At 36.3% G+C, this 13,902-nt stretch overlaps 1 protein-coding gene across 7 annotated transcripts in view; it reads right to left on the minus strand.

The window, feature by feature from the left end:
- Positions 1 to 13,902, minus strand: part of RP1 (RP1 axonemal microtubule associated) — a 217,428-nt gene that overhangs the window by 85,896 nt on the left and 117,630 nt on the right. For all 7 annotated transcript variants that reach the window (XM_083823906.1, XM_083823902.1, XM_083823904.1 and 4 more), the window contains 5 exons: positions 11,115 to 11,269; positions 10,398 to 10,476; positions 5,628 to 5,709; positions 4,306 to 4,361; positions 4,111 to 4,143 (listed from right to left, as the gene is read on the minus strand). In XM_083823906.1, the coding sequence (XP_083680032.1) occupies positions 4,111 to 4,143; positions 4,306 to 4,361; positions 5,628 to 5,709; positions 10,398 to 10,476; positions 11,115 to 11,269 (405 nt within the window). The remainder of the gene's footprint in view (positions 1 to 4,110; positions 4,144 to 4,305; positions 4,362 to 5,627; positions 5,710 to 10,397; positions 10,477 to 11,114; positions 11,270 to 13,902) is intronic.

Raw genomic sequence — 13,902 nt, forward strand, 5'->3', positions numbered from 1 at the left:
CAAGAGGCAGCATGTTTAAAGAAGGTATTTTGGGCAAGGTGATTTATTTTAATTAATGTGCAGAATTGTGTTTTTAATTTTCATTTCAGAAGAAAGACTAAGACACCAGCTGGGAGTTTTCCAGGAAATAAATCAGTAGTTAACAGATTTAAAGCCTCTTAGCATCTGTGACTGCTTGTTCTCCTACATTTGCTTTGAATGCTTCTACTGCTTGGTAACAGAGCTAACCCAGACTCTCAGTATTTTCTTTCTGTTCAGCAAATTCATTTAATCTGCTCATGCCAGAATAAGAAAAAAATGTTTTTTTTAATATTATATTATCTTAGACAGCTACTTCATAAGGATGGCAGTCATCAGACAGGAGACCGATTACTAATACATACTGGGTTCAGTGACTTCTATATTGTTTTTCTATATCTGGAATTTCAGAAAATTCCAAACTCTTCAGTAACTTCTGAAAATCAGATAGCTTGTCTTGAGTAGGTAGGTCACCTTCTGTACTTCATATGCACGGCCACATAAAAAAAATCCTTTTTCCCTGATACTACTGAACTACATTAGCTTCCGTTTGGAGTGACTAGTGCTTTACTGTGTTATTTTACTTTTAGCAGATGTGCAATGGTATACCCATTTTCTTTGAGATATCAGTATAATACTGCTAAAATGAATGGTGGAGATGAAACAGAACTTCAGAAACAGAAAGAAATCTCCATATTTTCTCTTCGCTTAAGCAATATAACCAAAGATCTTATTTCACATTACAGAGATATATCCAGAGACATATTATAAGCATTTGTTGACTTTAAGGAATGAAATGAGATCAATCATAAAAATATCTTTCCAGAAATTCTTTTAACCACTAGTTTGGAGCCTGAAAAATGCTTGCAGCAAAATTGTGAAAATCAAACCTTCAGTGACTTCTCTGCATAGCAAATTGGGCAAGGTAAAACATAAAGTCAACATTTTGTTATATAATTCAGAAAACTGAAAAAGGAAAGTGTTTTTTTTCTTCTTTCAAAATACTAACAACTTATGTGTTGTTAGAGGATTGCCGTCACTGTTTTTAGGACATATTATTCCAGTTTTCTTATTCTGGTGAAGCAGAACCATGCTATTTGAAATTTAGTTATCTGTGATTATTCTTACTCCATTAGCAAAAGCTTGCCAGATAGTGAATGATTTGAAAACAAAGTCAAAGGAGAATTTACTGCATATTTTCTCTTTTCTTATGAATTTTCTAAATGTCTTAATACCAAAAACCTTTCCCAACACAAGATCCAACCTAGAAATATCTATTAACTGAACAGCGTTCATTGAAGTTGAACTGTATTTTGTGTGCTACCCACAAAAGCCCACAATGCCACAGAGCACCCTACAAACCACACTACAGGAACCCAGCTCATTTTAACTGACTGCAGAATGGACAACATTGGAACATGTTTGTGGTTTTGCTTTGAGAAAAAATCTTTTACTAGGTACTCCAATTATATTCAACTTATTTTAAACAGAGAAGGAAAAGAAAAACAAAAAACAGAATGAGGAAGTAGCAATGTAGAAGACTTTTAGAGAGTGATGTAAAGTCCCATTCTCCCTCAGAATGACTTCATCATTTGTGACTTGAGAACAGTTATCCATATTCTCTGCCAATACAATCTCCTTTGTCTTTTTTTCTCTTGCATCAAACATACATGGAGGAATAAACAGAAGATGAATAAATCCGTTCCTATGCTTGATTTGCCAAAGCTTCTCCATAATCTACACATGTACACAAGTTGCTGAAAAAAATTGACATGGGCCTTCTGCATCTAGGCAGAATCCATAGCGACCAGCAGCGTTCACAGGGATCTGGAATTTATGTTTCATTAAAGCTGGCATAAGAGGGGCCTGTCTGAAAAAGAACCGGGAGTAGTCAAGTAACTCGCTTAGCGATGACAACTTTCAAACTCTCTGATTTGGCTTGGTGGTTAGTAGCTTGTTAGCCTTCTCCAAAGAGAATGAGATTTCCGACCTTCAGAGTGACTTACTACATGTTTTGTTTTGAAACCATTGCTTTAGACCTGACCTGAGCTTATCTTTATTCTGGAAATCACCAAATGCCAAATTTTACCAATCAACTTTCTATGACTTTTCCTGAAGCCCACTTGCAGAGTGCAGCTCACATAATATATGACCACATGAATGCATAAAATATTGTCTCCCTAACATCAAAACTGCTGCATTCAGGAAATGTACATTATATGGACGGTCTGCACATCTGCTGTGAGTGGAACTGCTTATTAATGCTATCTTCTCTAACATGTAAAGTTTTCAGTGCTGCAGATGCTCGGAGAATTTAAAGCAATTACTTTCTATTCCAAGACTCTTCACCTCTGGAATTTTATCAGCACTAGTGGTACTAATACTAGTACTATATCACAATGGATTGACACAGAACTGAATATACGACAACTTTCCAAACCTCTTGTGCTTGTTATCATACTAAAAATCTCAATCTTTTTCACTTACAATACCTCTAATATTACCATTAAGACAACACAATTTAAAAATGAACAATCCTGAGATCAGCCCTGCTCATCATCTCTTTTACAAAAGGTATAAAAAGCAGTCTCTCATCTATTTCATTTCCTCACTGGAATGAACTCTTGGGTAAAGAAAAAGATGACTAAAGAGAAGTTCAAGCTAAGGTGTTGCATAGATAATTGGCAGAGGACTTCCTAAAAAATGCTCTTCTTCTTTATATCTTCATAATTCAGAACCCCTCATCTCTTCTTAATGATGACACATCCCCTGGGTCCTCCTGAACATCTTGACAGTGTGATGTTTCACAAACTGATAAAGCATAAGATGCTCCTTTCACCTCATAATCAATGTATTGTGCCTTAATGTTCTTGACATGCACAAGCTCTCAGCAGCCTTTGCATCTCTGCCTGCTTATAGTAACATAATAAAAAATGAAGCTGTACCGAAAATAAAAACAAACAAACAAAAAAAACTTAGATTAGTATTAAAATACAGTCTATTTTCTGAACATAAGGTGAAACAGATATTATGGCTGCATTTCAGAAATGTGTGCTGAGCAGAACGTAGAGTACAATTCCAAGTCACTCAAGAAAATCAAATCTCTCTGTGGGAAAGTCTTTATTTACCTGAGTTAATCAGTCTCCTCTTGTAAAAGTTATCTTGCCATGGAACAATAAAACTGTTGGCTAAACTGTTTGATTGAATGCAAATGATTATATTTTCACTGAAACTGCAATTATATCGAGAGATCAGCACTCATGCTACAGAAGGCAAGCCACTGTTTTCAGAGCTATATGTAAACATTACTTTATTTACTCTAGTTTCTCCCATACTGTTCTCAGACACAGTTACACGGAATATGCATTTACAGTAAAATATTCATAAAGAAATTTGTATCAGTCTGTTTCTCTTTTCTGGTTAGGGAGAAACACAGAGATGGTATCTCACATTCTGAACACTTGGGAGGTCCTAGCGTATTATGGTGCTAGTCTATGGTGATAGACTGTCTTTGCAGGCATATAAATAGACAACTGGGTGGGTAGTTTTTTATTAAAATCTTTTAACTCCAAAAATCCAAGCAGATTTAGTCAACAAAATGAGTATACTACTTCCAGTTTCACTAACACATTTGGAGCTCAATCTTGCAATATTTCTGGTTACTTTTGGAATGCCCTGGTTGCCCTGGTGGACTTTGAACTGAAAATGCTTTCACTGCCACTTCACAACACATCTTTCAATATGCTCATGTTTGCCAGGGTATCTGTCCCCATGTATTAAATGACAGTGACATTAAGATAAACAAAGCAACACTTGAATCTTTTCTCAGAGGAATTCCTGGCTGATTTCAGGACAGAATAGTAGAAATATGAAGAAAACCAGAAATGGTTTATGAACAGAAGGTTTTTCTCAATTACTTGTAAAGAGTTTATCACTTCTGTAGATCATCTTTAGCCAATTTGTATTCATTTTCTCTCACAGTTGATAGCTTACTTATATGATGAGGTCACTTGCTCACATATTTGCCACTTACTACTGATTTGGAGGTTAAATTCAAACAGCAAAGACAATTGTGTAGAAAACAATTCTTACCTTTAAGGAATGACTTCTTTGAATTGCCATCTTCTAAAATATTAGCAGAAAAAAAAATAATGTGAGCAACCTTCTTTATCACTTTTTTTTTTCTTATGTTATGGTCATATTCAGAAAGGATCTTCAGTAATAATTAGGCAGTAAATAACACTGTATTGTTACCACAAAAAAAGAAATCTGTAACAAAATACTTACTTTTGGCAGTTAGCTCTCTCTGAGTTTTCCCATCATCTTGATATTCATCTAACCATCTTTCATTGCATAAATAAAATAATAAGATTAATAACAATTATCAGTATTGATAATAATCAACAAGTAATCTGACATTTGCTTTCTCTCTTTTTTTTTTTTTAATCAAATTAGGTCTTTAAAGTACCTTCTAGACCCAATTTTCTTGTATGCCTTCATCAGAGTTAGCATTATTCATATTGGGAGTATTTGGCTCACTCTCCCATCAAACAATGGGAATTTTCATGACAGTTTTATGAAGTGCTATAGTACTTCAAATTAAATATACTATATGATGTAGTAAGCATTTACAGGATCAGATACTCAGTTGTATATTTTGAGGGGTTTATATAATCTGCAGTGGTCAGTTATATTCATCATACTTAACAGGATAGATAAAACCTGGAAGATCTGGAAGTTTATAGATATTCTACAAATATGCAACAATTAACTGATTTTTTTTTCTTTTACTTTCCTTTTCTGTTATGCAGATGAATTTAAGGACCTTTCCTGTAGATTTCCTTTATTTCTCTACAAAAACACACCTGTACTCCTGCAGTTAATCCCCCTTACTTAAATACACAGAGGTAACACACACAAATCCCTGCTTTTGCCTATTGGTATATTTAACTTTTTGTTGTTGTTGTTTTATTTTTATGTTGTAGTCATGTGACTCAACCTACTGACAGCTAAAATTTCAGGTTGCAGTTGCCTCCAGTAATAAAATATTTGGAAGAACATGCTGTTTAGTAATTGTTAGAACTGAGAAAGTCAGGCATTTTCCAATTTTGTCCATAGCAGCAACATTCTAGACCTACTAAGACAGAGAAATAGAGATTTACTAAATGAAAGGAAATATTTTAGCCCTTCTCTAGGAGGAAAGTTAAGGGCGTTCCAAAGATTTCTGGTATGTATATAATGTTTTCAGTGACTGAGAAAGAGGTATTGACCAAAATCAGTATGTCTAGATCCTTACACATAATACTGTTTAGAAGATAAAGAACTGAAAGCTTATTTATTTTCATGTGGTCTCTGTATAATCAAGATAAAGGAAATATCAATGCACCCTTTCTCCAGTTTTGGGCTTCTTCACATTAGGCTATGACTCCTTTTGCTACTGTTCCAACAAACTTTGGCTTCAGAAGCAAAATTCTGCAACCCTTGTCCTTTGAGAAACTCTTGCGCACTGCTCACATATCTAGGCTGTGTGCACATACCTTTTCTGCAAAATTTTCCCCAGGTTGCCGAGAGTGTAACAAACTAATTCTGCTTCTCCATGAATGACATACCTGTTACAAGGAAATACAACCTCCTGAGCTTCCTTTCCTTCTTTATATTTTATCACAATCTTATCCAGGAACCATCCATTGCCTGTGTTGAAATGAAAAAGTTTATAATCTAAAATAATACTTCTGTCAAAATAAAAAATATATATAAAAGTCCAGATGATATTTTTTCATCACAGAAACAGGTCCCATTAGCACAGAGCTCAACTAAATAGATGAGATAAAATAATACAACGAAAGCTTATCATTCTGTGTCTCTTGGAAGAGGTACAATGTTAATTCTTCTCTGCCTTGCTATTTTAATCTTAAGAAGGGGGATTTTTTTTCTTGGAGACAAGTATATGCATATATCTGTGAACTGCCAACACCATCACCATCCCAGCCTACATCTTTTGATTCCTTGTGATCAGGCACAAGGATGTTAGGACAAATCTGTTTATGCAGTTAAATAAGATCTGTGTGAAAGATGGAATTTTTGGTCTTCTGTGAGTGAAGTTGTTATTGCATATAACAGTATTAACAGACCATTAATATCTACTGTTTCCATTTGCATATGTTCTTACTTAGCTTCTGAAAAATATATGCTTTAGCTTTTACAGTATAGGCAAATTTGCATAAACTGCAAAGTCAAAATACTACATCAGTCTACGTAAACATTATATTAACAATTCTGATAGAAACAAATTTGTTGTAAACAAACAACAGGAGTTCTTCTGGGCATGTGATGAGCCTCCTCAAAAGTTTTTCAAATTTCCACTTTTAAAGTCTATGTTTCAAGGGCATGCTTTTGTTTATCTGTCCTCTGTAAAGAGAGGAAAGAACCTTCTTTATAGAGATTTATTTATTTTTTTTTAATATGAAATATCATAGTCTTTATTGAAGTCTCTTTTTGCTTTCTTGCCCAAGGAAATAGCATGAAAAATTTTCTTTTGGTCTTGCAACAGCAGCAATTTAAATTTATATGGTATTTAAATCACAAAGCACCTAAGCACTTTATAGTTTTACCACTGAGTTTAATCACCTTCTACCTGAAACTTTGTGATAGGTCAGAGAATCCACTTTAAAGTAAAGCTACATAAGTTTTAACATACTTTTGGATTCTATAAAAAATATAGACATTAGTGATATGAATAGGGAAAAAAATATATTCAAGTAATATTCAAGTAATAAATTCATTCATCAGTATGAGATTAACTGAGGTATGACTGCTACTGGTTTACTGCATTGCTAGGAAGAAATGTTTAAGAACTTGATCTCACCAAATAAATGGAAATTCTCATAAACTAAAAGACAGGGCATTGTTCCAGTCTTGTTTTTGTTGGCTTGCTTGTTTGTTTTTTAACAGAGCTTTATCTTTGCCACAAACAGGGAGAAAAAAGTAGGGCTGGCAAGCAAATTGTTTATAATTTTCATTGATACAAAGCATACATTAGTGAACATTGAAAAACTGCACAAGAAAATTATTAATCTAGTTATTCTCTCAGTCTTCCATGTTTTGTTGCATTGACTTTTGAATCCACAGTGTGTGTGCAGAATCCTCTAGTGTTGGCTGGGTTTCTCTTAGCTGACTTGGTCAATCTCCTTGATATGACAGTGGCCATCAGATTATAGCTGGGGATCTTTATCTGAAGCTGGAGTGGAGCTGTGAGGCTTGGGGTCTGGCACACCCAGATGCCTGCAGCTGAGGAGAATGAGGATCCAGAGCTATTACTGGGCAGACTGAGTGTCTAAGGCCAGCTACTGGAGGCCTGACAGAACCATACCATATATTATATGTATATATTACATTATACATTATACGTAGATACATTATGTACATATTTCCCATTGACAGACTGCCATTCTGTTCAGCTGGACAGGGCAAATGTATGAAACCATTGGTCCTATTTTTGTTTGTATGAGTGCTGAGTTTCTGTTTGTTGACCTGGGTGGCCAGCCATGTGCATACATATATACGTCGTATAAATATATTTCTGGTGTGCCTGTTGGGAACATGTACTCAGTCTTGCTACTAGTGGGGACCTGAGAGCATGGACCTGTGTCAGCCTCACCTCTGTCAGGCTACCAAATTCGTACTTTCCCTAACAGTGGCAACCACTGTCATATGGTGCTTTTCTCCCAAGCACCAAATGATAAGACAAAGGGAAATGGCCTCAAGTTGCACCAGGGAAGGTTCAGGTTGGATATTGGGGGAAATTTCTTTACTGAAAGGGTGTTGCAGCATTGGAATAGGCTGTCCACAGAAGTGATTGAGTTACCATCCCTGAATGTCTTCAAGAAACATGCAGATTTAGGACTTAGTAGCATGGTTTAGTGGTGGAGTTCAGGTCAAAGGCTGGCCTAGATGATCTTAGAGGTCTTTTCCAACCTCAGTGATTCTATGATGCTATGATATTTATGTTGATCGCTTAGATCACTCCCAGTGCCCATCCTAGTGACTGGTATGCAAAGCCCTTTCCAAATACCCTGTTTTCACTGTGTCTGCACCACCCACAATTTGTCATGTCTCACAAGGTATTGCCTGAGTAATACTGTTACTTGCCAGCACATTGTAGCAAAACAGCATGAGAGAGGTTTTGGTCAGAAGCAGACAACTGTCCTGTTTTCCTCATGCTCTGCCTTCCTAGCTGCATCCGAGTATGGAAGCCCCTAGAAGGCAGCAATATCTGTCCTAACAGGAGGGCTTGCCCAAGCAATGCATGGATCAGAATGCCAATTCCCCTTCAAGACTCAGGTCCATGGCACATTAGGACGCTTTGCAAGCTTCCTTCCATCCCCCTATACTTCATACAGAGCTCAGATGCTACCTCCTTGGAGGTAGCCTACTGGCCTGGCCAAGACTCACTAGCAAACAGGCAGAACACTTTGAAACTGATCAAAAAGAAGAAAGGGTACAGCAACGTCTTGAGGGTTTGTATAGAGGAGAAGGATCTTTCAGCAGATAAGACATCATCTAGTGACATACACCTGGCCAACAGCAAAACCCTGCTGACGAAAAAAATTTCCTTTATTTGCTGTCATGATGGCTGTGGGAGAAGATCTATGCCCTGCAGTCTGTGACCTTTCCAACAGAGTTTACAAAAAGGACACTGCATTGTGGTACACCCCAAATACTCTTGACACTGTGCAAGCCTAAACTAGGCTACAAAGGCACACAAACCAGGTGATTATAAGAGCATTTTCCATCCATGCACCTACAAAGAAACCTGCAAAAGATGACTATGACCTTGATCCTAAACCTTACAAAGGTGTCTCTCTCTCCTACCCCAAAGAAAGTATCTATTCCATGCTCCATCAAGGGTACTTCTCAAATAGAGACTAAAGATCTCCTGCCCTATGGGCAAGTGATTCAACTAAAGGACAGCACCACCTCTAAAGGAACCCTTATTCTCCCTTCTCAGCATGAAAAAAATGGGTCTGTAGATGGCCTCTCTCCTGAATTACCATCTTTTTCTAGCTCTCAGCCCTTCCTTTATCCACCTCTCAGTCACCTCAGGCCAGGCTTATTTCAGGTTAGTTTGGGAAGGAGTTCAAAAGAGACCTGTGAGATCTGTCTGTGGTGCATACAATGAATGATTATTTCAACTACCTAGGCATAAATATTATTACACACAGAATTCAATCCATTATTCTCTTTAGACAAATAGGACAGATTTTGAAATCCATTAAGATCGTTGAGTCTGGCTGCAGATTTGTAATGCTGATTCTGTGATATGGCTATGCTGTCTATTATGGGAGAGGTGAAGGAAGAGGAGAGTATGGTACGGATGTATGGGGGGACAGAGTGAAAGTGGGCACCACTACACTGCCTTCACAGTTATGTCTTGGCATGTCTGTATATGAAACTCTCAGGTATGATCATCCGTATTGCTGAAGGCAGCAAACTCTAGAGAACTACAAAGATATGAGAATCAGATTTACACTCCATACCAAAACCAAACAAATAAGGCTACTTCTACATAGTCGCAAGTCTGCTCAGAGCCTTAGACAGTACAGTCAGTAAATTGGGCATTGCCTGACGCCATTTCATAAGAGAGTAGAGTAACGGTGCTTTTCTAATCTAGCATCAGTGTGGTCTTGAACTGCTTTATAAACCCTTCTCTTCACTTAGACTCTTCATAGCCACTAACCTGCAAACATATTTGCAGTATTTACATCTTCAATGCTTTTAAACGCCATCTTTCTGTTCAGTTACTTTGTTCCAGAGATACACAACTCAAGGGCCTCAATCAAAAATTCGTCTCATTGCAAAATTCTTTTTTTGTTTCCTGAAAACTCTACAAACTAAATGCAATGCCATGTACTGGATTAGGTCCATATTGACTTGCACAGATTAAATTAACAACCACATCTTCTCCCATTGCCCAAAGGAGCAAGGACATAATGCTATAGCTATTCAATATTTCCTTGGTAGTAAAGCAGCTGTTGAATATCTTTTATTTCCATTCCATTTGATCTTCACTCTTTGTTTAATGAAAGACTATTTTACCTGTGTGAGCAACATTCTCACAAATTTTCTATATGTAAATAAATAGTGCTCTGTTACAAATAAACTTGAAACAGAGTGGATTATCTGGAATTAAAATTATGTCCTCTGTTGCTGACCATTACCACTGTTTTTCACCATCCCATCACAGTGACTACTCTGCAGGAAGACTTTTTATCACTGTAAGACCTTCTGTCCCATTTTGAATGAAGGATGCAATATAAATAGCGTTCGTGGTGTTTAAAAGGACTTGAAAACAGATTGGTCTCTAGGAAGTTAAATCCTACCTGGAGCAGCTCCATCATGGCTAATCAGAACTTTCTCCAAGTCTCCCAGTGAAACAGCCTTTATGAAAAAAATGTCCATCTGTGGAAACATACAAGGAAAATAATTAAGGTCTTAACTTTAGCTATCATTTTAACTGTAACAGGATAGAATAGTTACTTCTTTTTTTCCTTTTACAAAATGAACATGGGTGTCTTATATTGGTCGTGGCCAGACAGTGAGGATCTTTTAAAGCTTTCTGAGGTGAATAACACCTTTAAATTACTTCACAGAGATAGCACTTGATTCTTTTGGCATGACACAATGATAAGTTGCAAAGAATTTTTTGGTCATTTCTACATTTCTACAATACATTTTCTAGTGCCAAGACTAGAAAACTTGGGAATAAGGATTTAGAACTTGATTCTAAAATTCACGGTGGTCTGTTCAGGAGAACACAAATGCTATAGTTACTATTTTATCTATATGTCTCATATAAATAATCAACACTATGCAAATTCTGCTATCTAGTGCTGTCAGTAAATGACTGACGCAAAATCAGCATGTAAAAATTGTTCATCTGATATAATTATGTAATTTTGCATAAAGAAAATACGTGAGAAAGCAGTGAACTGTTTGAATAAAAATTGTAAATAAGAAGATATTTACATTTTTTAAGAAATATTTTGCAAGTCATGATTTACTCTTATTGATCACAAACAGCATTGCTTTTACTTCACCTGTCCATGTTGAAACTTTACATTATTGTTCTTAGATCTGTGAAGCTTCCTTTTGCCAGCATCTCCTCTTGTCCCAATAAGATTGATATAGACATTAAAATCTGCTTCAGCACCAAGTTTAGCCCCTGTGTATACATGGATCTCATACACCAGCACTAGAAGAAGAAAAAGCTTGAAATTAACCTTATAGTTTGTACATTATTCAAAAGCTTTCCCAACAAAATTTGGCCAGAAAAGTACCTTGACTTTCAAGTTTGGAAGTAGCAACAGCTATCAATACATTTGTCAAATCTAGGTTCAAATCTTGCAATTATCTGCACAAAAAATATGAAAATACAAAACTCAAAAAAAAAAAGTATTTATGCTGAGTATAGCAGTCCATCTGCTCAGCAAAGCAGCCCATCCAGTAAATGTTCCCTAGTGCTCCATTTTCTTCTCTCACTCTGTGTTGAGTATTCATGATTTCACAATGTAATTTACAAAATCATTGTAAGTTATCTGGAGACTATCTAACTGTGCCTAGTCATTGTTTCAAACAATAGTTATATTTCACTGGTCCCAAGGCATTGTCTACCTCCAGATTTGTGCAAAACAGAAATTTCTGGCAGCTAACCTTCATGTGACCTTAAAATGAGAATAGTAATCATGAATCCTCAGATTTTTAGATTTTCACCTCACGTAGAACGTTGGGCAAGAAGACAAATGGGCTCCCTCATCTGTTAAAGGTGGATACCCAACTACTTTTGAAGGTTTCAACATTTATCACTAGAGTATGTTAACACTTTTAAAAGTAGCTCTCAATTGAAATATATTTACAACTTTATAATGTCTTTCCTTCTAGTCTAGACAAAATTGTGCACCTTCAAAGAATTCTGGGATATAATTCAGAGTTACTGTATTAATATATTTTATACCACAGTAATACCATTATAATTATCCAGATATGCAAACTTGTTTTAAAATAAATATTTGTAGTAATTACATACTATTAAATTTCATTGCAGGTTTTCTAATTATAACTTTCCAAAAAAAATAATTCCTGTTTACATCTTAATGGCAATTTTTCCATACATTCTTTCTGTTCTAACCACAGCTGGCCATTTCTGCTGCAATCTAGTAGATCACAGAGAAGATTATTGTTTCAGTAATCGATAATTTTAATAGCTCTTTGGAATAACACTACTTTTAGCATGGAACTAAGATGAAAACAGAAAATAATCACAGAATGCTTTATACTGGACAGTATCCTACAAATATTTATTAAAACCTTATTAATTTTAAGCTACCAAATACTTAGTAGAATCTGACATTTCTATAAATTTTCGTTCATTCCTTCCTTATAAAACTCAAACTTATAAAAGCTTATAAAACTTATAAAACTCAAACATCACATCATCTACAATCATTGAAGAATACTTATTTCTGATTCCCAGCAGAGAAGTTAAAAAGGTAGTAAAATAATCCTGTAGATAATTAAGGGCAGAAAATACCCACATATGTACTCAAAAGTAGGAAGGGAGAGTTGATGAATAGACTGTATGCTCAACCAAATTAGAATACTTTTAATTCATATAAAATTACCCTGAACTGGCAAGGGCACTGTCTCCAACTCTATACTACTATTACAACTATGACTCAAAATAGGAGTGGCATGTCCTGATCGTTTTTATTATTTTCTCTACTGCCAAGCATTCATTGCAGCTCTCACATCCATGCATTAGAATATCACCATTTAGCCTGTGACATGACTGATCTCAGTAATACACACACATCAAAAATTTGGCAGAGCCTTATAAAAACTAGTTGCAAGGTTTCTAACAGAATGAATCATGTTCAAAAAATGGCTGGTACGTAACAAAGACAAATAGATCTGTTAATTAGCATAATTAAGCTATATGTCATTTATTATCAGAGAATCATAGAATACCATGAGTTGGAATGGATCTACAAGAATCATTGAGTCCTGTCTCCACACAGGACCACCTCAAAATCAGGCCATGCGTCTGAGAGCGTTGTCCAAACGCTTCTTGAACTCTGGCAGGCTCATTTCCTTGACCACTTCCCTGGGAAGCCTGTCCCAGTGCCTGACCACCCTCTGGGTGCAGAACCTTTCCCTAACACCCAGCCTGACCCTCCCCTGTCCCAGCTCCATGCCGTTCCCTCGGGTCCTGTCGCTGTCCCCAGAGAGCAGAGCTCAGCGCCTGCCCCTCCGCTCCCCTGTGAGGGAGCTGCCAAAACTTCACATAATGCTTGAGGTGAGGCCAAGTACTCATAACTCTTTGTATATCACAACTCTTACTGTGCTCATACTGTGTGTAGATTAGCAGCAGAAGAATAAATGCACTGTTTAAAGGACAGAGGATAATGAGTCAAAACATGCTATGAAAGGAAACATTTAAGAAAGCAAAGAGCCATATTGATCATGAAGGGCAAAAATCTTTCAGGGAGGAGGGGAAAGTCGCATTTCCAAAACAAAACATAAAAATTATATTAATCTGTTACAACCCATTTGAATAACAGAGCTGGACTACATGTGGAAGGCACTACAAATTAGTAAAAGCTGGGACAGATCAACATGAAGTCTCCTCCATGCTTTTACATTCTTGCTTACATTCTCAGTTTTGAAAAAGCAGAATATCTGTGGGAGGCAAGGAAAGGGCATAGACTGATTATACTATGACTGTTTATATACAAAAATTGGTATCTGGATTACTTACACCTACAAGTAATTTCTGTGATCAAAACTGCAAAACTTCCGTAACTATAAGCACTACTTTAAAGCAGTCTT

Source organism: Anser anser (assembly GCF_964211835.1).
Source record: "Anser anser genome assembly, chromosome: 2".
In the NCBI taxonomy this organism is placed as follows: domain Eukaryota; kingdom Metazoa; phylum Chordata; class Aves; order Anseriformes; family Anatidae; genus Anser; species Anser anser.